General features: G+C 42.5%; 1 protein-coding gene across 2 annotated transcripts in view; it reads right to left on the reverse strand.

Moving 5' to 3' along the window:
- Stox1 (storkhead box 1) overlaps window positions 1-27212 on the reverse strand; it is a 56708-nt gene that overhangs the window by 7015 nt on the left and 22481 nt on the right. For both annotated transcript variants that reach the window (XM_015500561.2, XM_048809802.1), the window contains exon 2: window positions 1242-1394. In XM_015500561.2, coding sequence (XP_015356047.1) covers window positions 1242-1394 — 153 coding nt within the window. The remainder of the gene's footprint in view (window positions 1-1241; window positions 1395-27212) is intronic.

Genomic DNA, 27212 nt, shown 5'->3' on the forward strand with positions numbered 1-27212 from the left:
TTTTTTTTTTTTTTTTTTTTTTTTTTTTTTAATATGGGGCTGAGGATTGAATCCAGTACATTACACGTGCTAGGTGAGCTCTCTACCACTGAGCCACAACCCCAGCCCAATCTTTTCTTTTTTGGTTTTGTTTTTGTGGTGCTGGGGATTGAACCCAGGGTTTTGTGCATATGAGGCAAGCACTCTACCAACTGAGCTATATCCCCAAAGCATATATCCCCCCAAAGCATTCTTTTTTAAAAAAATTTTTTAGTTGTATATGAACAGTGTGCCTTTATCTTATTTATTTTTATGTGGTGCTGAGGATCGAACCCAGTGCCTCACACTTTCTAGGCAAGTGCTCCACCACTGAGCCACAACCCAAGCCCCTGGAAAGCATTATTTTTTTTATTTTTAATTTTTATTTTTTTTTTAGTTGTTGACAGACCTTTATTTTATTTATTTATATGTGGTGCTGCGAATTGAACCCAGTGCCTCACACATGCCAGGCAAGTGCGCTACTGCTGAGCCACAGCCCCAGTCCAGGAGGGCATTCTTGATGAGCAAACATGGGAATTTTTAAAAATCATAGCCTCATGTCTTTAACTTTTTTTTTTTCCTTTGGTACTGAGGATTGAACTTAAGGGCACTCGACCACTGAGCCACATCCCCAACCCTGGTTTATATTTTATTTAGAGACAGGGTCTGAGTTGCTTAGCACCTTGCTAAATAGCTGAGGCTGGTTTTGAACTCAAGATCCTCCTGCCTCTGCCTCCCAAGGCACTGGGATTACAGATGAGTGCTACCAGGCCCCAGCTTCATGACTCCAATTTTTGTAAAGGAAAAAAATTAAAGGTACAAGGAGAATGTATAGAATGTTCCCATTTATATTATAAAATGTTATATATTCATTTAAGTGCAATTTATAAAATCATATGTAATAACTATAAACAAAGCAGTTGTCATCTCTGAGAATGGGAATGGAAAAAATGAAAGGTGGGGGAGATGCACTTGTTTTGTTGACTCCTTTCTAGAGTTTGATTTATTTACTGTCAAAAACATTTACTTTAAAAAAATGCATCTAGAAAGTAAAAGAAATTCCCTTATCAAATTTGTTGATGCAGGACTTTTTCTAGCAGAGTTTTCATATAAGATTCTATAGAAAAAGAAAAAAAGGATATCACCTAGTTTACTTATGTGTTTATGATTAGTTATAAATAGAAACTTAACAGATGCAAATTCAGAAAAGTTCATCACCTTACCTGGATGATGTTTCCTCAAATGCTCCAAAAGTGATTCCTGTGTTACTAAGATCTGCGCAGCATTCATATCAGATATAGCACAGCAAAGAACTTCAGCCAATGGTACAAACTGAGACTGAACTATTGGATTCATTTGCACTGGAAAGACATCACCTAAATTGGAGATCAAAAAGAGGAGGGTAGGTAATAAGTATGACACAGTAAAAAGTGTTTGGACTTAGTAAACCAAGAATAGTTACAAAGAGAGTTATGGAATTGTTATTCTTTCTTTCATCAGTCTTTACTCAGAATCTGTTGACATGACATGTACAATCATAGTCCTATGAAAGAAAAAGATTTACATCATGGTCTCTACTTTTCAGAAGTTTGTAGTATCTGTCACTAACTTATGAGCAAGAAACAGTAAGCTGCCACAGGAAGGCAAAATGTCTATTAAAATTCAGGAGGTCAGACATGCTTATATAGAAGTTCATATCTTTCAAAGCATATTTCACATGCTGGAGTGTGACTCAGTGGTAGAGCATTTGCCTAGCATGTGCAAGGCCCTAAGTTCCATCCCTAGCACCATAAAACAAAACAAAAAAATTTACTGGGCACAGTGGCGCCCACTTGTAATCCCAGAGTCTGGAGGCTGAGGCAGGAAAATCTCAAGTTCAAGGCCAGCCTCAGTAATTTAGGGAGGTCTTAAGCAACGCAGGGAGACTTTGTCTCAAAATAAAAAATAAAAAGGGCTGGGGATGAGGCTCAATGGTAAAGCACCACTGAGTTCAATCCCCAGTACCAAAAAATAAAAAATAAATAAATAAAAATTTTAAAAGTCTAAAAGCAAATAAAGTGACAGAGAATGGTCTTCTGACTCCTAATTTGGCATTCTTTTTTGGGGGTGGGGGTACTGGGGATTGAACTCAGGGGCACTTGACCACTGAGCCATATCCCTAGCCCTATTTTGTATTGTATTAGAGACAGGGTCTTGAGTTGCTTAGTGCCTCACTAAATTGCTCACTAAATTGCTGAGGCTGTCTTTGAACTCATGATCCTCCTGCCTCTGCCTCTCGAACCACTGGGGTTATAGGCATTTGCCATAGAGCCTGGCTTCCTTTCTTTATTTTTGTAAATTTCTTTCTTTTTTTTTTTTTTTTTTTAGTTGTAGTTGGACACAATATCTTTATTTATTAATTTATTTTTATGTGATGCTGAAGGTTGAGCCCAGTGCCTCATACATGTAAGGCAAGTGCTCTACCACTGAGTTACAGCCCCAGCCCTAATTTGGTATATTTTCACCATTCCACACCTTCCTAATGGAGGTGATCAGGAAGATATTTTTGTTTTTTGGTTTGGTTTTGGTATTGGGGATGGAACCCAGGATTTACTACTGAGATACATCCCAGCCCTTTTTATTTTTCTCTTTAAGATAGGTTCTCCCTAAGTTGTTAAGTTACCAAGGCTGGCCTCAAACTTGAGGTCCTCTTGCCTCAACTTCCCAAGTTGCTGGAATTACAGGCTTGTACCACCACTCCTAGCTAATCAGGAAGATCTGAAACAGAAAAGGGCCACAGTATTTTTCCAATTATCAAGAAGACATGGAGAAAAACCATGGAAGAAGAAAGCCCAAGGCACATAAGACTGACTATCCTGCTGAACACATGGTGCATACCTGTGATCCCAGTGACTCAGAAAGCTGAGGCAGGAGGATTGGAAGTTTGGGTCAGCCTCAGCAATTTAGCAAGGCTCTAAGCAACTTAGTGAGACCCTGTATCCAGATTCTACTGGACAGCTACCAATGTCAGACTTCTTTAATAAAGAAGAGAGACAAGGAACACATCACTAAGAGACTATATGCATTTAAGAGAGTACAAATAAAAACATACAAAAGAGAGAAGACATAGTAACGAGGTTAGAAGGGGGAACTCAGAATGAGGGAAAAAGAGCTTCAAAATGAATAGTAAAGTGGGAAGCAGTGGCCTGCTTGAGCTCAGGGGTTCCAAGTCAGCCTGGGAAACATAGGGGACCCTATCTCACAAAAGAGGGGTGGGCTAGGGGCATAGCTCAGTAGTACAGTGCTTGCCTAGGATGTTTGAGGGTTTGTACGCCAACCCCCCACCACCACCCCACACACACACACACACACACACACACACACACACAGAGTCAAGTCAAAAGCTTGGTTGAAGGAGAATGACTATTGGTTCGAAGATAATCTCTTTCAAGAAAATTGTTTCAATAAAGCAGGACATGGTGGCACACACCTATAATGCCAGTGCCTCAGGATGCCAAGGCAGGAAGATTTCAAGTTTGAGGTCAGCTTCAGCAACTTAGCAAGACCCTGACTCAAAAAAAAAAAATTTTTTTTTTGAAGGGCTGAAGGTGTAGCCTGGTGGTAGAGCACTGTGGTTTCGATCCCCAGTACTGCCAAAAACTAAATAAATAAATAAAGGAAAGAGGAAAGAAAATAGTTTCAATAGAAAAGATAAAAATTAAAGGTCACATCATATGAAGGGCGTTAGTAAAAAAAAAAGTAAAATTAATGGGTCTTCCTTCTGGAGTTTCTCAACTTTGACACTTTTGACATTTGGAATCATTTGGCAACCAGTAGTCCAGTTATGCCCAGGACTAAGAATTTTCCTGAGTCACAGGATTTTCAGTGCTGTAACTAGAAAAATCAAAGGCAAACTGGGATCTCTGTTTATCCCAGCCTGGTAATTCTTTGTTGGGGAGAGGGCAGTCATGGGCATCGTAGGATATCTCATAGCATCCCTCAACTCTACCTGCCCACTAGATGCCAATAGAATTTCCTAAATTTGAAGCAACCAAAAATGTCTCCAGACATTGCCAAATGTCCCTGGAGCCAGGACGCAAAATCATTCAACCTGGAAACAGTATTCCAGACCATTTGTGTGAGAAACCCGATTGTGAAAGGGGTGAAACAGATTACAAATCAGAGAAGAATAGGAACAAGTAATATGACTGTGTGTGTTGTGATCTCTCTGCACCTTTGGATGCAAAAAGGAAGGGCTTAGTAGAAATGACAGAAATAATTCCCAGAGAAAGAAGACTAGTAAGACAGCAAGATCTCTGAGAAGGGAAAAGAGAAAGTGTTTCAAACTAGCTTAGAAATAAGGAAGATGGTACTTTATCTGAGACTTAAGAATAGAGGGTGGCAGAGACCAGGAATATTTTGAGGCACAGCAGAATGAGGGAGGGAGGTGAGGGGAAGGAGTGGTGTGTGTGTGTGTGTGGGGGGGGCGTTTGCACAGCCAGGTCATCTGATCTTTCTAAAGTTAGAGAGATGGCACAATCATGAGAGGAGAAAAAGACAGGAATGGGGAGAAAAAGGGTGCAAAGGGAGCTGGGGAACCTATCCTTGAGGTAAGAAAATACCAAAGGAATAAGACTTTGAAGTAAGATTCTCCAAGTGATTAAGCCTTGTTTCTGCAAGACAAGTGGCAATCTGGAAGGGAAAAGGATAAGAAAAAAGCTACAGAGACCAGCAGATTCTGTTTTGGAAGGTCGGTTGGGGCAGAACCTGTAATTCTGCTTTTTTTTTTTTTTTTTTTTTTTGGTGGTGCTCAGATTGAACCTGGGGTCTTGTGCATGCTAGGCAAGCACTCTACCAACTGAGCTACATCCCCAGCCCCCTGTAATTCTGCATTTCTAACAACTTCCCAGGGGATGTCCCTAATGCAGATCTGAGTTGCCACTCTTTGGAGTGAGAAAGAGATGGGGGTGTGTGTGAAGGATAGTAATGTGAAAGTAACTACTGTTCAACAAAGTTGGTCCTGGAGTTTCCTGAGGAGGGGTGGTGTCAAGTGGCTCAGTTGTAGCCCGCTGGGTGAAGCTCTTATGTCTGTAGCAGTCCAAGAAGTCAGATGAATGGTTAACCCATTAATTAACATTTCAATACATGACACTCTGAAACTCACTCTTCCATGGGACATTAACTTACCTAAAAGTCAAAATTCTCCTTGAAACTCCGCTCCTGACCTAAGGGTGATAACTCTCCCCCAACCCCACTCATTCCTTCCCTTTCTTTTTCTTTCTGCAATTGACATTTACTTTCTTCTCTTTTTACCTCCCTCCTCAACCAGACAAAATATGAAATTAAAGTGCAATTTCAAATATTTTTAATGCATCTTTGGTAGAATTTTATGTGCTTAGTTTAAAATAAATGACTTAAAATTTTTGTATCTCTTTCCAACTCCTCCCAAACAAATATTTTTCTTTGCATGTGATCTTGAATTGATTACTCTTGGTGGGAGTAGGGACCCTTAATTTTAAAGCGGGGTGGAGGTTGGTGGGGGGGTAGGTCTGCTGCCTTCAAAGACAAGGGCTAGCATCCTGGGGAAGAAGAGGGGGCAAAACCTACAGACTTTGCCTAACCGCTCTATACCCATGTGAGCCTGGTCTCACACTCTCCCTAAACCCAGTTGCTTTGAATTTTGAGATGGGAGCAGGGAGGACCCTGAAAGGAGAGAGACGAGTGGCTGGATAGTTGGTGTGCTGTCCGATGCCCCTGCTGCCCCCACTTGCTGTGACTCTCCATTTCCATGCAAGTGAATCAGAAGCCAGCTGTGCTCTGTTCTCCAGTTTCACCCTGGAGCCAGAACTGAAGCAACCCACTTTCTACTTGGATCCTTAAGTTTAATTTCTCATTTCATAAGAAAACTAACAGTCATGATTTTTTATGGGACTGGAAGAGGGGTGCAGAGGACATTCCTATACATTTCTTTCCCACCTCCTGTGAATTTCTAGTTATTTCAGAAGAAAATATTATTCCCCCAGAAAGCTATACTTTAAATTAACAAACAGAAATGTATGGGAAGTGGAATTTTATCTTACATTTTTTAAGAATTCTAAACAACTTCTTAAAAGAATCCTAACATTTCTTGGGAAATCCGAAGATACTCTTTAGAGAATTTATTCATAATTCCTACCATGGCATGGGGATGTGTATTTTAAGAATAAACAAATCTACTATCAAATAGGAAAACTAATTGCCTTTTTTTTCTCCTTAAAATTAATACAACTACATATAAACTGCACTGTAGAGAACATGTTAAATTGCTTTAACCTCCATTGTGGCACTCCCTCTAGACAAAGCCTAGAGAAAGTTTCTCAGTACATTTCCTTCACAGCCGTTGCTAAGATACGTCCTTCAGGTGCATAAATCAAGTTTTCTTTGTGCCTGAAAGCAGAGTGAACCCTAACAGAGAACTTTTGTGACAGATGCGGGGATCATTTCCAAGCTACAACACTGGTCTGTTTCAGTGACTGTTGCCCTCCTTTGGTTTTTGGAATGCAAAATTAACTTTCTGTGCACAAAAATCTCACTTATAGATATAAATCAGATTTCACAATCCGATGGCCAGCCCTTTGGCTTTATCCTCAACTACTATGCAGTAATTAAAAGAGTACCCTTAAGTCCAGGCCTGCTGTGGACCTTTGACCCTGGAGCTACACCAGGGATCAGAAGGCTAAAGAGAGTCTGTGGGCCGGAGAGTAAACAGTTGACAACAATGTTCTCTCTGTTAACATAAAGCTTTGTACTCTAGGGTGCTTCAGAAATGGAAAAAGTGGTTAGGCTGGAAGGCAAATGTCAACAAAGTACAACAATATAGATGAGGTCATTGTGTCTGATGTGTTTTCTGCAACAGATTTTATTCTTTTTTTTTTTTTTTAAGAGAGATAATTTTAATATTTATTTTTTAGTTTTCCGCAGACACAACATCTTTGTTTGTATATGGTGCTGAGGATCGAACTCATCTTTGTTTGTATATGGTGCTGAGGATCGAACTCGGGCCGCAAGCATGCCAGGCGAGCGTGCTACCGCTTGAGCCACATCTCCAGCCCCCAGATTTTATTCTTATTAATTTACTGATTCTTTACTCAGAAAGAATTTGGTTGGTGTACTAATTTTTTTTAATCTCTTTAAGTTATAATGAAAGCAAAGAATGATGAGTTTAAAAATATTTTTTGAGGGCTGGGGTTGTGGCTCAGTGGTAGAGCATTTGCCTAGTATGTTTGAGGCACTGGGTTCCATTCTCAGCACCACATATAAATAAGTAAATGAAATAAAGGTCCGTCAACAACTAATAAAAAATATATTAAAAAAATATATATTTTTTGAGGGCTGGGGATGTGGCTCAAGCGGTAGCGCGCTTGCCTGGCATGCGTGCGGCCCGGTTCGATCCTCAGCACCACATACAAAGATGTTGTGTCCGCCAAAATACTGAAATTCTCTCTCTCTAAAAATAAAAAATAAAAATATTTTTTGAAAGCATACCTTTTGGTAGGGGCAGTGAAAGACAAATTGGTATGTGGCATGTAGATGTATGCCCATCGCCAAAATATTAAGCTCTTCATTGGTGAAAACTGATAACATCCTGTAAAGTCCAGGATAACTAGAATCAGCCTGCTCAGTGATGAATACAGACTCATATAAACCCAGGCAATCAGTCCCTGTCCCCCTCACTCCCATGCCTCTACTGAAAGTGGCTTAGAAAGTGCCTGTCCAGTGGGAGCAGGCCCCTGGGAAAGTGTGACATGCTCCTGGAGTTGATGACAATAGCTCAACAGTAATCCTATGCAATCCAAGCCCTCATCAAAGTCCTAAGGAAAAAGAGGCAGTTTTCTTGTGAGGACACAAAGACCCCTTCTAAAGCTTCAGATGGAAGACCTCTAGAAAAATACCCTATGCTGATGGTTTTCCAGCAAAAGAAGCCACAGGCCAAAGAAGTGGTTCAAAGATCTGTTTCCTGGCAAATCCATGAGGTGTAAATACTCAGGCCTCAAACAGGGACAGTGGACTCCTAAAGTCTGCCAGTTACAGATTGTCAGTGGGAAGTTTTAGTAAAACAAGCCTCAACTTTGCACTGTCTCAAGTGGGAAAGTTGGTGCCAGCATACTGATCTGGCAGTGCGGTCACTTTCTCCAGAGCTGGTGGGTGTGGGAAGCACAAGCCAATAGAAGGTCCCCAGCACCCTAAGTGAAGCTCTGACACAGGGCAGCAATTTAGCATGTTCACTCGATGTCTTGAAGGTGACTATGAGTAGTTTAAGATGAGGTTTGGTATCCTTATCATTTTAGAGGAAACGGCCAGACAAAAAGAAAGCTTGTGACCTGAGGTCACTGAGTAAGAAAAGACAGAACCAAAATCAAGGTATGATCTGCCTGACCCAATCATACTGTGTCTGTTTTGTTCACTGATGAAGCTCTTGAATTAAATGCATCTTTATGACAATTGAGTGTGTAAATGCATCTTTATGACAATTGAGCGTTTATTTTTCTATCTGAATGATTAGTAAAATTTCAGGGAGAAAATGAAAGATTTACATCAGAACTGTACCTTTATGGGGAAAAAATAACTATCATGCTTACATTTACATTTATCTTATGTCCTTAAGTCACTTTAACAAATTCCAAGAGCATCTGCTCTTAGAATTTAAATTCTGACATTTTAATTTGGGGCATTTGTTACCAAATATGCAAAATAATGGAAAGATTTCTTTGGAAATTTGGAAAACACTTAAATCTGAACTTTTATGTGTCATACTAAAACATGAATTTGTCATAACATTAGACTTTAGATAAAACTAATCCTGATATTATTTCATATTTAAAATAGTCTTGGGGCTGGGATTGTGGCTCAGTGGTAGAGTGCTCGCCTAGTATGCATGAGGCACTGGGTTCGATCCTCAGCACCATATAAATACAAAATAAAGATATTGTGTCCACCTAAAACTTAAAAAAAAAAAAAAAAATTAAAAAAAATACAATCTTGAGGCTGGGGTTGTAGCATTGTGTCCAACTACTCCTAAAAAATAAATATTAAAAAAAATAAATAAGATATAATCTTTACTATGAAAACATTTAATCACCATACAAACGTGTTTATGGACTATGTGCTAGGCAGTCTGCCAGAAATTCATGCATTATTGACCTTCAAATGGTTTAACTGAGCCTCTCTAACTGGGCTAATTACCCGGACACATGAAATCTGAAACCATCTTTTTGGGCGCCAGTATTGAATCCCACTGTGGGAAAGGTATCTTCTACACACATTAGAGATGACAATAGAGCGCAAATTAAACAGCCTGCAGATACACTCAAGTTTAATTTTAAAAAAGGATGTTTTGTTCAAAGTAATCCAAGAAGTTTCCCTGATTTTAAACTGCTCTTTTATCCAATACAGAATTTCCACCAATTTTTTTTTTAACATCAAAATCAATCCTGGACTTGTGAAACCAAAAACATTTTGTAACAACACACTCCTCATCAGAGATAAGGGGCTATGCAATAATCTCAATGACTTTAAATAATTAGATCTATTGTATCATAACTTCAAATAGGCTCAGAAAACCAATCAAAATGGAAATAAAAAAGAGAAAGATTTCGGGCAAGCAAAGCCAACCCCACCCCCCATGTCTCCCTTTCAGTTTGATAGAAGAATGCAAACACTTTCCTCCACATGTAGAAACAAGAGTGCCAAGACTCAGAAGCTGGCTGTAGATCTAAGGGTAGTCAGGTTATCTGACATGGAAGCTGAAATTCTTTCATAAGCAAGGTGATGTTTATTTTGCACTCAGACAAATGGCTCCCCTCTGGGAAATGCCCTCTGTTGAAAGGTAATGACTTCCATTAGGGAGGCTGAGCTGTTTCACAGCCAGTCCTCAGTGATCTTTTTTAACCACACCTCAGCCTGTCTAGATTCCTAAATTAGCAGCCTCCTTTTCAAGTGATCTGTCCACTAATATCAAATATCAGTTGAGTCACAGAGGCCCTGGACGAACTATGACAGACTCCACAGTCTGGTTGTCAGCACCTGGAAGCACAGAGAAGATAGGTAGTCATATTTGGGGGTGCTCTTTGAGGCTACCACCTTCATTGTGATAAAGGGAGGTCTCAGCTAGGAAGAAAGGAGGTAAATGCTCAAACCAGCAGACTCTTTAAAAACATGCCAGGCACAGTGGCTCTCTGCTGTAATCCCAGCAGCTTGGGAAGCTGAGGCAGGAGGATCATGAGTTCAAAGCCAGCCTCAGCAATTTAGCAAGGCATTTAGCAACTCGGTGCACTTAGCAACTCTAATAATATATAAAAAATAGGGCTTGGGGGTGCTGGGGTTGTGGCTCAGAGGTAGAGTGCTTACTTAGCATGCATGAGGCGCTGGGTTCAACCCTCAGCACCACATTTTTAAAAATAAATAAAGGTATTGTTCCACATACAACTAAAAAATACATGTTTAAAAAATAGGGCTAGGGATGTGGCTCAGTGGCTAAATAACTCTGGGTTCAATCCCTAATACCAAAAAAAAAAAAAAAAGCCAGTTAGGTCTTGAGGTGCCCTTTCCTAACCTCTTTTCCTTCAAGGCTTCTACTCTGGATATGTTAATGACGTCATCCAGTTGTAATAGTTTTCTATGACTGACAAGCAATTACCACGAACTTGGTGGTTTAAAACCACACAAATATATTATCTCACAATCTATAGGTCAGAAGTCTGGCAGCTTGACTGGTGGATTTGGTTAGCCTGTGATTTTTACCTAGAGGCTCTTGGGGAGAATCTCAGGTTTCTGACAGAATTCAGTTCCTTATGGTTGTAGGACTGAGGATTAAAGGTCCCTATTTCCTCAATGGCTGTCAGATGTGAGGCCCTCTCAGCAACTCAAAAGCCATCTACATGTCTTGTCATGTTGACCCCTTCATCTTCAAGGAGCAGTGGCTCCTTCTCACACCTCAGTTTTCTCTGATTGCCCTTATGATGTCTATTCTGCTTCTAGACAGAGACATTTCTCTATTTGTAAGGACTCATGTGATTAGATTGGGTCCACCCCAATAACCCAGAATAATCTTCCTAACTTAAAATCTGTAACCTCATTCCCTTTGCAAAGTCCCTTTTGCCCACATAAGGTAACATATTCACAGGTTCCAGGGATTAGAATGGGGACATCTTTGGTGGACCTACTACAGGCATAAAGGATAGGGACAAGGAATAGTAAAGGAGAAAGACAAAAGTTGTAAACTGCCCTGTTTCCCTAAAAAGGCTGGGCATATTGTTTCTTTGCCCTTCAGGCAAACTGGGGACAGCTTTGAAGTGAATCTTCTTCACAAGATTCTGGAGGCCAAACAGGCAGGGAGTGACCAGCAGCTCTTATTACTGTCAGTCACGGTGATGAATTAAAATAGCACTGTACAAAATGGGGGAAGAAAATTCAATCCAACATTGTTGTGTGAATAATAGACTAATAAAGGTTTTCTTTAAAAAACAACACTTTTTTTTTCTATTCCCATAGTCCTCACATTACAAATAGGCCCTGTAGGAGGGGTAAGCCACCTCTCTTCTCTGTCTCAGTTCCCTCACCTGTACATTGGGGCTGAGCTAGATCAGCATTTCCCAAAACACATTCTGAGGAACATTCATTCTGTAAAGTTCTGCAAGAAACAAAGGTCCCAAATGTTTTGAGAATCCTGCTTGGAGTCACAATGACCTGGTTAAAGGCTTCGAGAACTTCTGTAATAAACAATCTAGTTTATTTAACCCTGTTCCTGATCACATTTGACAACAAACTCCATCTTCCTAACTAATGCCTATTATTGCCCTTCAGCTACAATTTCTCTCCATTCACACTAGCCTCTCCCTGAATAGTTCACACTTTCTCATCTCTATGTCCTTGTCCACATTTTCTCCACCTACAGCAGTCTTCCCCATGACTCAGTGTTTCAAAAGCCTCTCTCTCACTTAAGACCTGACTCAAATGCTGACTACCATGGAATGTTCTCTGACCCCAGCAGCTGGAAATGGTGTCTTCCTCTTGTGTCCTACTTAAGAAACATTTAATGTGAGGGTACCGTGGTTTCAAGCTGGGTACTCATAGTACACTGATATAACAACACCATCCCTCCATCATTCCTTATCCAGCAAATATTTATTGAGTACCTACTATATGCCAGTTATCAGGGGAACCACAGTGAATAAGACTAAGTCCTTGCCCTCAAGGGGCTTCAATTCTAGTGAAGAGCAGAGGTTAGAGGCACTGGTGACCTGAATGCTATTCTCAGACATTTGGGGGAGCCTGGGCAGGACCATCATGAGGAAGAAGAGCCAGATTTTCCCTGTGGGGTCTTGCAGCACCTATGGCAGCTTTGGATAATAAGGGAAGTCCTGAAACTGATTAAGCAGACCTGGGCTCAAATCCTCCACTTCCACCGACTGTGTGCCCTCTTTGAGTATTAATTACTGACCTCAGCTGTTCAATGTGATTAATAATATTTGCTTAAATTTTTGTGGGAAAACATCTGAAAATACCTGGGATAAGATTTGACACAGGTTCATTCTTCCATCAATATTTAGCAACTTTAATTTTCTTCCCAAATTAGGGATATTACACCTGATCATCACTTGTTCCATGTCATTATTACTACTCCCAAGTTTTTCTTATAGGGCACTAGTTAGTACATGGGTGGATTTCTCGGCCAATCATGGCTTTACTTTTCCCAACTATCCTAGCCTATTTGACCAGACACCAATTCTGACCATGACCCTCCCCTCATCCAGGAGGTAACAATTTATGTTGGGTAAAGCCTACTGTTAGCTGTACCTTGTTTTTAGAGGTATACACCTCCACAGCCCATCCTATTCATTAATATTTCACTGTGACACAATTCACGTAGGTTGGCCCATCCACACACTCACTCCCAATCACCTTTTCCCTCTTCTTCCAGTGTGGAAAGACGAAAGCCCAGTACTCAATTTCCAGACTCACTTAAAACTAGAAAACATGTGACATACAACTATGGCCAATGGGATTTTAAAAGACCCTTTCTTCATCTATTACTTTCGTCCTTGATTCTTTCTTTCTCCTTGGATCTTGAAGAGAAAGCAGCCATCTTGTGACTGTGAGAGGACAAGCATGTGCCACTACAGAAGTCAAAGCAGAACAAGTGAGCCTGGGGTTCTGCCAGCCAGCCTTGCTGAGCTGTGCTCACACCAGGCTACCTGCCTTCAAGTTTCTCCCATGTGAGACAAACTGACCCCTCACTTGTTTGTCATTTTTAGAGGACTTTCTAGAATCTGCAACATAACATATCTCTAACCAAAATCCCTGCCCAAAGACACTCGACATTTATTGCCTCATTTTTTTCTGCTGTGAGCAACATGTTTGTCTTGCCAAGGGCTCAATAAAAGTTTCTGGGTCCAACCTCCAGGAGATGCTCTCCTGGGTACCTCTACTACTGTGAAGTAAGAATGCCACATGGATGGATATTTACAGAAACTGTACTGGGTTCCTGTAGCTTTGCACATATCACATCGGGCTGGGCTGCGGAGGCTTGGGAGAGGCAGAAGCTTCAGCTTTGACTAGTATTGCTAGGTTTTAACTGCGTGGGGAAATCTGTACTAAAAAATTTGCAATAAGCACTCTTCTAGAGGAGAAAGAGTTTCTTAGTGTGTGTGGAAATCACAGAACAGGTTGCTCTGGAAATTGATAGTTACAGCCCTGAGCACAAGATGCTTTTCAGTCTCTCCCGAAAGGAAGTCTGTGAAATGGAGACCAGAAGCCAATATGACCATTAGTGTCCATGTATTAATAATTAACTCAGGACTTAGAAGCAAATATGGACAACCTCATTTATCCTTCAGGAATGGGTAATGCCCTGCCATTTGTTGATCCTGAAAGAGCCTGGACTCACCCTGGCCCCAGGTTTCCGTGGCTGGGTCTGCCTAGAAGTGGATCAAGCCCCACAGAGGCCTCCTGCTTCAATGAGAACCAGGCTCCGTGGTAACAGGAGCTGGCAGAGGGCTCCACATTGCATCATGAGATAAACATACAATCTCCTACCCCAGACTATACCCATGTTCACAGACTCTACCAAAAGCATCACAGAAATCACAGCCGCCTGCTTCCCTCCTATTGATGGAGGAGGGTATTGGGAAAACCAGAGCAATGAGCAGGATCTGCCCCAGGATGCAGAAGGCCTCTCCATGCCCACAGATACTTCCCCATGCCGCCTCAGCAGGGCTGCTCTGCCAGGCTGGTCACCTTCCCTCCTGGCCCAATCTGAAAAGCATCATTGAGTTTCTGCATCAGTGGTCCCTTCCAGGTCCCCAGACCATCTGCCCCGTTCTAGCCTCTTTTGAATTGATCAGACTCCTCTGGCCTCTGAGATATTAACGTTTAAAAGATAAAGGCCACCCTGGGGAAATAATTCACATAAACGCAGTTTCACTGAGAAGCATTTCTAGGCTGGTAGAAACTTTAGGGATACAAAGTGTTCAATTTTTTAAACTGCAGATTCCTTTCTCTTCAGCCCAGAAGTAAAAGTCTTCATATTTCATCTGGGCAATTGTGACTGTACCTCAGCAGGACTTCAGCCTCTTTTCCCAAGGCCAATCCCTTAAAAATCAGATGTAAAGTTCACAACCCCTGAGAAGTCTTGAAAGGGGCTCTAGGCCACCAACTCTGATCTCTATAGGAGAGGGTCCCTTGATTGCTGCTTCTAGGAGCTGACCACCCACTTCACAGTAAGCCATCCACCACTGCATATTCGACCCAGGTCATCCAGAAGATATCCCCAGAGTGTGGCCAGGAAGAACCTACTAGAATACCCTGCAAAGGCTATCTGACCTCTTCCTTGGTCTCGTACGGACACGGCTCAAAGCCACCACCCCCCCACTAAAACAACAACAACAACAACAAAAAAACACTTTGGGTTGCAGCCCAGGGAAGAAGCTCCAGCATCTTTTAAAATATACTTGCTTCCTAGCTTATTGTTTCTCTAGTCCTCTCTTCCTCTTTTTCAGGTATCTTAAGGTCAACACTCTCCATTTATTCATAAACTGACCTCTCTCCCAAGGGCACCATAGATAAATACTCCGACTCTCCACAAGCTGAAGCTTTTTAACTCCAACTCACTTCACCAACCCAGCGCTTGGCCCACTGCCACTCCTTCCTTCCCTATCCCAGGCTCCAGCCTGGCAGCCCAGTGAGCAGGCGCTGCAACTCCAGTGGTGGGAGCAAAGTCAGCCCCAGGGAGCCCCAGGGAGCCTGCGCAGCACAGACTGCTGGGTCTCAACTCCTGCTCCCAGCCTGCTTCCAACATGGCCCAATGGAGCAACTGTCAGCAAGAGGCAGAATCTTTGTTCTTGAAGAGCTGGAGCTTTCTGGAAACACGATGGTGAAAACTTGGGATCATCAGCTAAGTTGTAACTATCTAGTGAGAGACTCTGGAGGGATTTACCCAATTCAGAAGATGAGATTACATTTCAAGGGGGAAATAAGCCCCCAGTGCTGACCTGGCTCCTGGAGAGATGTACTTATATTCCAAAAGGTTAGAGGGAGTAGCCAGAACCCTTTCCCTATCTCCAAGCAGCAAAAGTTTTCCCTCCCTCCTTTTAGGAGAGGAAGCAGTTGCCTCTTTCTCCTGTATATAATGATTAAAAAATCCGCTTTTCTCCATCCTCACCTTGGGTCTCTTGTCACATTCCTTCATATCACCCTAGGGTAAACACTGGAGCAAAGGTGCCTACACAGTTATATTTACATAACATTACTTTACCTTATTGTGTAACTCATAACTAATCTGTCTCTGAACCATAACACCTCAGGCCATGTGTTCAGAATAAAATTAATACGGGTAAATATTAACACCCAACAGTTACAGTGGCGAAGAGAACAGGATCCTATCTGTCAAGTGGTTTACCAGACAGCTAAGAGCTCTGGGACTGGTTAGCAAGACTTGAGCAATATCCATGGGAACCAGGATCCATGGGAAATTTGTCAGCCAGGTATTAGGAAACAGGATTAGAAAATGCAGCCCAAATGGTGCCTCTGGATTTGGCTCTCTACTTTGCATGGGAGAGGAAGGGCCCCCAGAAATTTTTAAAGGTGGGCTTTAGGTAGGAAAAGAGAAGTTTATGTTGCTCTTTCCTACACGTGAGAGGAGGAAGGGTAGATTTATGGCTACAGCCAGAGCAGGTTTGAGATTGCAGAGCCAAGCTGTCTTAGTTCTCCGGGGTGGGGCGTGTGGCCTCCTGCATTGGAGAAGCTTCTGATCCTTAGTTCCCTTTGGACTCTGGCTGATCTTCCTGTATCAACAGGAACACTAGTCTCCTTACACAGGTGAAACAAGTGCGTGGAGTAGAGATATTGACAGCTCTGTTGAAAACCAGCACCCATATGCCTGTGCAGAGAGGGGACGCAGAACACAGAGTCGATGGAGATGCCAAGGAATGTACAGGGAAACTTCCATGAGCACCAGAAAAGGGAAAGGGGGCTCCTGTAACCTGCATAGCGTGTCACTTTTGCATTCCCTGGCAAGGAGGAAACAGCGTCTCCCTGCAGCTGTGATTGAATCCCTCAAAACACTGAATTTATCTAAGAGGAGTTTGTGCAAACTTTGGAGTGAGGAAAAAGAGGAGTTTTAAAAACTGATTTGGATATTACATCCTTGTAAGGATCATCGATCCTGGAAAGAGACTCACAGTCTACAAAGACTTCTTTTTGCCACTCTTGGGTAAGATGAATGCCCATTAGCCCTGGGGTTCTGGCGGTACAGAGAAAACTGCTGACTTCTTAAGAAACTAAATGAAGGCCTGGAATCTCACTGGACTCTAGGAGTGGGAGACAGACCAGGTGTCAGTGCTGGATTTTTAAATTTTTGTCTAAGGAAAGGTGGTGTGCCAAAAAAGCGTGAAAGGGGGGCACTTTCCAGATGGAGATACACTTTTGGGAGTTTGTGACGTAGAGTCATGCCTTTTGAAAAGCAGACTTTAGGCTTGCTAATAAGCTCAAATCAGATGCCCCTTTGAGGGGGGCAGTCAACTCAGATTATATGACTGACAGGTGAAAGGAGCTTTAAAAAATCTTGCTTCCAAAAGGCCTCACTAGCCAGGCAGCCTCTCCACTTGGATAAGAAGGGAGCAGCTACCCCCTTCTACTGGCGAAGCAAGGAAAAGCCACTGGCTTTTGAGGGCCAAGGGTTTCCTCCAATTACCTGGGCTCTGGAGCCTGGGTGCCTGTTGTTTTCAGCTCTACAAAGCTGAAAACAGGTGTGGCCACTCAGCTCAGTAAGCAGGAGGACCCAGACTCTTGAGGCTATTTAAAAACAAAAAACAAAAAAACATCCCTTTGTGGGGCCGTGAGCCACGGAAGCAAATCATGAATGCTGGGGGTCTGTCTGGACCTCACTCAAGAAGGGGTCACTTTCTGATGAGGCCTCTGCTGATTGAACCTGGTGGGGTTTCTAGTGGAAGCTGAAAGGCGGGGAAGGTCAAATCACAAGAAGCTGAACTCTCCTCTGCTGGCTCTTGAGTCAGATGGGACTTTGGGCCTCCTCTTGAAATCTCGCTGCTGTCGGCTTTTTGCAGTCTGTCATGCAACAGTCAGCCGCAGGTGACTCTGGGGCCTGGTACACACACCTCAGGAAGGTATTTGATTATTTAATGCAGCCATGGTCAGACGTGGCGGATCCTCTCTCTAGGCCTGATACTGGGTCATGATCAGGATGAGGACAGGGGGTGGAAGAGGACAACAGAGTTCCTCTGCCAAGTTTTTTAAACTCAGTGACAATTCTCCTGGACATAGTCTATCTCTCTCTCTCTCTCCACGTACAGTAATCCCAAACCAGCTTGCCTAGAAAGGATCTTGGGAGATTCAGATTTAAGTAATTCTGTTTAAGTTGTGTGAAAATGACTTTTCCTGCAAGTGGCCTGAAGTGATCTTAAAAAAAAAAAAAAAAAGGTTCACTATTCATTTGGCCCAGCAAACCCCACAAAATCATGCAAATCAAGAAGTTAAAATATTTGGGTTCACCTGTGGAACTGCCCAGGACATCAAGGGTATGCATATCTGAAAAGCCACGAAGCTGCCACCAACAATCTGAAAACTGTCACTTTAGATAAGCAAGGTGTGCTGTTCCAGCATTATAACAGTGGAGTTGAGAGGTGTGGGGACAGGTGAGCTGGTGTTGTAAGCAAGGTGTTGTGAGCCCAGGTCAAACAGTGGGGCCGGACATAGGGTGAGTGGTCCAAAGAGGGTGCTGAAGTTTTGCTGCACAAACTAAAAAGGTTTAGATATTGATTCTCTGGTCATTGAACAAATCCAGATGAACAAAGCAAGACGTACTTACAGAGCTCATAGCTGGATTTTACCCATATGTGAGCTCTGGTACCACAATGAGATATCTTCATGGAAAAGAAACAAATTATTCCTAAACCAGAAAAGGAGGTTGCAGAGGAGGAAAAGATATCCCAGAAGAAACTTAAGAAACAAATTCTTATAGCACAAGAATAAATTCAGCATAAAAGAAATGCAAATAAAAGTAAAATAATAATAAAAATATGGTGAAAATATTTGGTGAAGACTCATAGTCTCATACCCATCCCTTCTAGACAAAAGATCTGGCTGAGAAGATGACTGGAAAATTGTGAAGTTATAGTAATGAGACACACTGATTTTGTAACAATGGAAGAAAAACCTAGAGCAAGTCCCCAGGGAGGCAAACTTTAGACTGTGGAGGATAGACTGGGGGATTGCTGGTCTGCTTTTCAGAATCTGCTTCTGGAGCCCTGTCCCAGAAGGAAAACACTGACCGGCACTCTCCCAGCTGCCTCTCAGTTCCTAAGAGCAGTGAACACTTTGAATTCAAACCTGCTGCGTCCACCCAACAGCTCTGACTGCAGAGAGGAGCTGAGGTTTCCTATTTCTGCATTTTCCACACAGAACACCTCCAGATGTCATCCACAAGTGGGGACAGGTGAGCTGGTGTTGTGAGGAAGCAGGTGGTCCCCCTTCAGGGACTGAAGCACTGAATTAACCCACATTACTAGGGCTGAAGTCGGGGGTCCCCAAAACTTACCAATTCATAGAGTGTGAGGCCCCATTAAGCATCCTGTGCACTTGAGCTGCCTGGTGTATCCCTTGGGGCCCTAACAACTGTAAACTTTTTGTTTCCCAGGGCTTGCCATGTGTGCCTTCTAGGGTTATTTGTACAAAAGACTTTAACTTGGTTTATACTTAGACAGTAATCAGAAACATTTTTAGGAAAATCCAGGTAGATCAAGCAACCTTGAGATGTGCTCTGAGAACAGTGTGCCCATCTACAGCAAGTCATCCGCCATGAGAAAGGTGGGACACATCCATTTCTCACTTTGGTTGAAGTCATTTGTGACTCTGCTCAGCCTGAAAGACATTTGGGTGGGCTTCAACTCCCTGACCAGTGGCTATTGCTTACAAGGTGTCCTTTGCAAGGTACTTCCCTCCCTTTGCCCAGGATGACATATTTTAAAGAGAAGTTGTACTTAAATGATTTAAGATGTGAACTGCTGAGTGACTTTTTTTTTTTTAATGATACTGGGGATAGAATCCAGGAGTGCTCTACCATTGAGCTACTTCTCCAGCCCTTTTTATTTTGAGACAGGATCTTGCTAAGTTGCTGAGGCTGGCCTCAAACTTGTGATTCTCCTGCCTCAGCTTCCCAAGTCACAGATTACAGGTATGCACCACCAAGTCCAGCTAAATAATCTTTCTTTAGATTTACAGCACCAGAATATCTGGTGACCTTCAGATAACATCAGAATGTGTAACACCCCTCCTTATTCTTTAATTCTGTGCATTAACTAACATAAAGCATATATATTGTTTTATGTTTAACTTGCAGAAAACTAATGTTTCTAACTAGATCCAGGAGATCAAGGTCCATTATGATGTTTGGGGGTGGGGGAGGAGACACACACCCTAAATGACGAAGACACTGTTTAGCCTCTGCACCTCCTTTCCCTTCCTATAAATGTCCTTTGGTGGACCTGAGTTCCCCAAGATGGAGCTTTGAGGATGACAGCTTCTTCCATCTCCCCACCAACTCCTCATATCCCTAGTATTGGCTTTCAAGAAGCAAAGAGGGGACCTGGATCTGGTAGCAGCTACATGAAAGACAAATTTGCTGTAGGTTTCTTCCTTGCAGGCCATCACAAAGTCTGTGCATTGTTATTCATATATCCAGCTATAATTGTGGGTATTTGCCTTCCATCAGATTAATCCAGTAACCTGAGGAAGCTACAAGGCTTTGTAAGGTAGGATTTTATGGTGAGGTTTGTTTAATAGACTAAAACCAGAAGTCTTGGACAGAGAAGCTAAAACCAATGCAGTGGGGTTGACCTCATCCTGCCTTTGGAGTTCTGCAGGCAACATCTGGGTAAGTGCTATTTAAAACAAATCAAGTGGATTTGGTCCTAGTACTTGCTGACTAGTGGAGTAACATATTATGGAAAATTTACCGGTAGCCAACTATGGAGAAACACAAGAGACGAAATCCTGGGTTCTAGACAAAAGAGTTTTGTGTTTCTGTACAATTAGAGCTTTCTGAATAAATTGTGCTGAAAACTTAGGATCCCGGGCAAGTCTTGGAAAATTAAGCTACAACTCTATAGATGGGAAACTCCAGACAGATTTGCCCAGCTCCAGGGGATGGGTATATATTTTAAAGGACCATGAAGCCCAAGACATTTCTAGTCATAAAGCAGGAGCCACAAGGGCTTATCTGACCTCTGGAAAGATGTATTTACATTCCAAAAGGGTAGAGAGGCTCCAGATCCTTTCCATCCTGTCTCCAAGCAACAAAGGTTTTCCCCCCTCCTTTGGGGAGAGGAGGGAGAGACACTGCCTTTGTCCTGTGCATACAAGGTGAAAATCGAAAATTGATGCTTGTCAGTCCCATGCCTATGGAGCACCTGGTAACGGGGACAGGAACCTTTGACAATAGAAATGAAATTGGGTCAGAAAGTACTGAACGCACAGACAAGGCTTTAATTGGGAAAAGAAAAACGGGGAAGGGGTTCAGATGGGGGAAAAGGGGAATACTCCTGATGGTGGATCCCCCAAACAGAGAAGGGAAGCAGTTGGCATGCGCACTAGAGTCTGCTATTTTTCCACTGATCGTGAGTATGGTGATTTTGTTTTAGGAATTTCTTTTTGTAGAAGATCCTTGGAGACAGCATGGTGTCATCCTGCACCTGCTCTCTATATTAATAATAGGAGGGATGGGGGCTAGGGGCTGGGGTTGTGTCTCAGTGGTAGAGCACTTGCCTAGCATGTGTGAGGCACTGGGTTCCATTCTTCGCACCACATAGAAATAAAATAAAGGTCCATTAACAACTAAAAAAAAATTTTTTTTAATAGGAGGGTGGAGAAAAAGGCACATTTCATACACTGTTCAACAGTACGGGGAAGGGTAGGGAAAGGTTTTCGCAGATAACAAGTTATGCATGATGGTCCTAGAGCTCGTCCACCCTGTCCCTTTTCCCCGACTGCCTCTCATTTAGCCACTTGTATGAGAGCTTTTTCCATTGCTTTTCATGGTGTCACCTCAGGTGATATAGTTATGTAATAATGAATCTGGAAACTCCTCAGGATGTCAATGTGAAAAACTCCATGAATTCCACTCCTCAGCAAAATGAAGCTGGCAAAAATTATATAAAACCATGACTTAGGACTGAGGGTGTAGCTCAGTGGTACAGTGCTTGTCTACCATGTGTGAGGCCCTGGGTTCAATCTCCAGTACCTCAAAAATTAAAATTAAAAAAAAATAAAACAATGACTTTAAAGTCTCTGGAAGCTTGATGCAGTAGTGTGCACCTGTAGTCCCAGCTACCAGGGGGGTCAAGGTGGGAGGAGCATTTGAGCCTAAAAGTTTGAGACTAGCCCAGGCAACATACCAAGTGCCTATCTCAGGGAAAAAACAGAACAAAACAAAGTCTCTGGAATTGTTCTAAGGGCATATAACAAATATTCAAGCAAATCTACTAAAATTTGCCAAGAATAGCAAGTCTCTAATAACTGAGCTAAGACCCACTTTCTGCCACACAGGGACCCCAGCTCCAGCTCAGCTTGACATAAGACACTCCAGATAGATATGGAGAGCAGGTTGTGCTCTGCTCTGAGTTACTCCATAAGGTAGAGAACAGCAGTTTTCAGGCTGTGCCTAAACCTGTGTTAACTTTTCATTTTGTAAAGCAGTACTTTGCCATAAGCTACTCCATTTTGAATGTAGTGTGGAATGACTCCTCACCTTGTTTGTTCAAGTAACCATCATCTGTCTGGCACAACCATAGGACATAAACTGGTAAATTAATCATGCTAATAATAATGACCAACCATGGTCAGTTACATGCTTACAATCCCAGCAACTTGGTTGGCTGAGGCAGGAGGACTGCCAATTCAAAGTCAACCTCAGCATTTAGCAAGGCCCTAAACAACTCATCGAGACCCTGTCTCAAAAAGGGCTGGGCAAGTGGCTTAGTGGTTAAGCACATCAGCAATCAATCCCCAGTACCCACTCCCCCAAAAAATTTTAATTGGAATCAGATTCAGCAATTTTGCCACCAGGGTTTTGTTAAAACACAACAGAGCAATCAGCTGATAATTAGCCAACCTAACGTATGTGGTGTATTACCAAATGAAGTAGCCATCTTAACAGAGGTATGGGAAAGAGGTAAAGAGAGCCCTGCTAAACGTTTACTGTGTCATCCCAGAGTGATGGCAGTATATCCAAGGCTGTGCCCTCTGAGAGAGCCTCGCCCAAGGCTTCACGTGTAGGGGAAGTGGATGTCACTAGAACATCCTGGCCAAGTCACAAAAGCAAGCAAAAAAAAAAAAAAAAAGGGGGGGGGAAGAGGAATCAGTATCCACAGTACCTACAAAACAATTACCTAAAATGTTCAGTTTTCAAGAAAAATATCACAAGACATGCAAAGAACCAGGAACATGTGGCCCATATGCAGAAAAAAACAGCAAGCAACAGAAACTGCCTGTGAGGGATGAGAGGTCAGGTTTGAAGACTGCCAAGGAGCCATAACATGTTCAAAGAGTAAAAGGAAGGAAAAGAAGATATGAAGACAGAGATGGGGTCTCACTAAGTGGCCCAGGCTGGTCTAAAACCCACCATCCTTCTACATCTGCTAATGCTACACACATCTGAGTAAAAGCGATGAAAGAAAATCTTGAAAATAAAAAGAGAAAAATTAATCACATACAGGGGAATTCCAGTAAAACTAACAGCTGGTTTCTCTTCAGTGATGAAAGACTAATCTGCTCATTCCAGAGAAATAAATGAATACTAAAAACAACCTATTTAAAATGGCTCCCCCACCTCCCCAGTCCTGGGGATTAAACCCAGGGGTGCTTTACCACTCATCTATATCCCCAGTCCTTTTTATTTTGAGGCAGGGTCTTGCTAAATTGCAGCGGCTGACCTTGAACTTGGAATCCTCCTGCCTTAGCTCCCCAAGTGTCTAGGATTATAGGTGTGCACCACCACACTCAGCTAAAAATGACTTTTTATCACCACAATCAGCCTACAATTATAAAGTAAGACACCCATGACTAAGTTTACTCATGGAGCATTAAGCTTTATGGAATGTTTCTAGAATGTCTCGTTTTTCAAGTACGGAGCTGTGTCTGACTTTATATGGAGGCCTATTTCACTGCTTTCCCTTCATTCTCTCTCCTGCCACCCTGTGTAACTGAGGCTGTGTTCAGAGTGATATTCTCCTTGTAGCCACAGCCCTCCACAATGTCCCTACAATCCAAATGGCCCAACAAAACTACACACAAAGTCTGAGTACAATTAAGATGTCATGAAAATAAAAGATTTCATGAGATTCTCAGTTACTGACAAAGTGTCATCTTTAAAATAAGTGTGTCCCACAGTATGAACTTCACAGAAACTTTCACAACACAAAACCCATCAGAGGCTTCCTTATAGTTTAAGGAAATTGAAAAGTTAGTGTCTTATATACTCTATTTCCCAAAGCTCGATCATTTGGATCAGGCTTGGGTCTTGGGACCTATCCACATATGTAATATTTGTTTTTAAATCAGTTTTACTAAAATCATTTAAAAAGAAACCTTATGTACTCACTTTAAGTAGAAAGGCAGTACCCCTTTGCTATTATAGGAGATATTGCTTAGTGCATTTAAATGTCTAAATCAGATCGTGCTCCACCACAATGATATCTATGCCAAACTTTGGGAAATACTGCCCAAATCCATCGCATGGGATGAAAGGGTATATGGACGGCAATAGAAGGCACTGACTTCGCAGAGTGCCCTAAGAATGAGAACCAGCCGGCCTTCTAAGAAGGAGGCCTTTGACTTTTCTGAATTTTTAAACATCAAGTCACCACCAACCTCTCTAGTACTCTGAGTCACTTAAAACACTAAAAAGGCGGGGCCAGGATTGTGGCTCAGTAGTAGAGCGCTTGCCTAGCATGCATGAGGCACTGGGTTCGATCCCCAGCACCACAAAGAAAGATATTGTGTCCATCTACAACTAAAAAAATATATTAAAAACAAACAAAACAAACAAAAAACAACCCTTTCCGGTTGCAGCACCGCGTGGAGAGGACTGCTCTCTATAGTCATGCAGGCCAAGGGTCCATTTCAGTCTGTACAAGTCTTGGGATTCAAGAAGACGGGCCACCTCTGTGGCACATTGCAAACGGGGCAACGGCCTGATCAAGGTGAATGGGCGTCGGCTGGTGATGATCCAGCCGCGCACGCTGCAATACAAGTTATTGGAACCCGTTCTGCTCTGGGCAAGGAGCGGTTTGCTGGCGTGGACATCCAGGTCCGTGTTAAGGGTGGTGATCATGTGGCTCAGATTTATGCTATCCGCCAATTTCCAAAGTCCTAGTGGCCTATTACCAGAAATATGTAGATGAGGCTTCCAAGAAGGAGAACAAAGACATCCTCATCCAGTATGACGGGACCCTGTTGGTCGGTGACCCCAGTGGCTGTGAGTCCAAAGTTTGGAGGTCCTGGTTCGTGCTCACCACCAGAAGTCCTACTGATAAGCCCACCACAAAGATCAGAGTTCACCTTTGTAAAAAACTGTGTGGAATATTTTTTAAAAATAAAAATAAAACACTAAAAAGGGAGAGAGAAGGAAGTCCTTATTACCAAAGCTTTCAGCCTGCAACTATATTAACTATGAGCATTTGCAGAGATAGATAATTAAGGTCAGTTTAAAAAAAAAAAAAAAAAAAACAGCATTGGACTTTCTGATAAAGTCCCATAAGGAAATTCTACTACTATCCAGACTCTGGCTATGGAATGTGACCTGAATTTACCAAAGAGCATGCCATATCCTTAAGGTCATGGAGCGTCAGATGAGAGAAAGTTTAAAAGGATCCTGCCAAATGCTGAGACAAAGGAATCAGAGAAAGAAAGACAACAAAACTGCTTTTTGCATGTAATTTTCAAACTGTATTCCAACAGGAATCAAAAGCTGAGGCAGTGATGAAAAAACAATCATGGTAAGTATTTGAGGAACACGCCTCATCCTGGAAGTTTGCACCCTCACTAGCTGCTGTTCTGGGCTGAGAGAGGCCTTTCAGAACAGAAGGAAGGCAGAGTGGCCTGGGCTCCCTGGGCCTGCAGCATGATCCAAAGATGAATCTTCTCTGGTTGAAAGCTCCTTCCACAGACCCCAGAGACTGAAAGTGCATCTCTTGAATGGATAGTGGGCAGAAACCACACAATTTTCCATTTTTCAAGATATACTTTTTATTCACTCTAAGTTGAAAATCATATGGATCATTCCATATTTTTAGGAAACAGTGATTTAAAAAATCACACAATAGGAAGAGGTCAGGAATTTCTGGCCTAACAGAATCAGTTGGAACATATCTAACTCCACACTGAAGCTAAAGTCCAGTGGCCAGCTGGGGGAGAATTTAGGATTGGAATCCAAAACCCATGGACTCACAGGGCCAATAATTCCTCGTTGAATCTGAGAAAGCAAAGCCAGGGCCACATATCTATAATTCTAATAAGGAAGAAAGTTGCATCTGTGCCTAAAAAGCTGGTGATTTTTTAGCACATGAAATCAAGCTAGTGAAAGGCCATACTCCAGAAGGATAGAATGAGACCTCCCAAACAGCATCAGAGGCTACATTTGGATCCCATGCCTTGGACGAGTGAGGTCCACAATAATAATTAACTGCTAACATCACCCACAGCTCACTGGTGCTGGGCACTCTCTTAAGTGCCAGACGTGTACTGTTTCATTTAATGCTCAAAACAACTCCATGAGATGGATAGTCTTACTGCCTCCATTTTACAGAAGGAGAAGCGGAGGCATAGGGAGTTTCAAACTTGCCCACTGTCTCACAGTCAGTAGTTGCTTGCCTTGCATGCACACGACCTTGGGTTCAATCCCCAGCAACACACACACACACACACACACACACAAAACTAACAGTAGTTGCGGTGGGACTCGAAGTCAGGCAGGCTAGTTCCAGAGCTGGTGCTCTTGACCACCAATGTATATTGAGTGCTGTTCTGAAATTCCCCCTTCCCCTTCTTAAATATCTGACTGACCAGTGGCATCATAGGTACAAGCAATGGCATGAATAGCCCCAGAAAGGCAGGTACAAGGATTCCTTGCAGGCCACTTGGGCTTAGGTGGTGGGCAACAATGGGACTGGCCTGGGCCTGACCTGACTGAGGTCCTCCAGAGTTGCCCCTTCTAGCTGTGATGAATAAGCAGAACTAAGGGTCAGGCTCTATGAGCTCTGTCCTGAAAGAAAAATAAGAATAAAAATGACAGGTATGTTTCCCAGGGCAGCAAATCCTTGACTATATCCACAGGGCAATGAGACTCAGTACCCTTGCCTGTGTCTACCTGAATTTTTTTTTTTTTTTTGGGGGGGGAGGGGGCAGTGCTGTGTATTGAACTCAGGGGCACTCAGCCACTGAGTCACATCCCCAGCCCTATTTTGTATTTTATTTAGAGACAGGGTCTCACTGAGCTGCTTAGGGCCTCACTGTTTCTGAGGCTGGCTTTGAACTTGCAATACTCCTGTCTCAGCCTCCCCAGCTGCTGGGATTATAAGCATGTGCCACCGCACCTGGTGCATGCTTATTTTTTTTAATAACTTAAAAAATATATATATATATATATATATATATATATATATATATAT

Source organism: Marmota marmota, unplaced genomic scaffold (genome assembly GCF_001458135.2).
Source record: "Marmota marmota marmota unplaced genomic scaffold, marMar, whole genome shotgun sequence".
NCBI classification, from domain to species: Eukaryota; Metazoa; Chordata; class Mammalia; order Rodentia; family Sciuridae; genus Marmota; species Marmota marmota.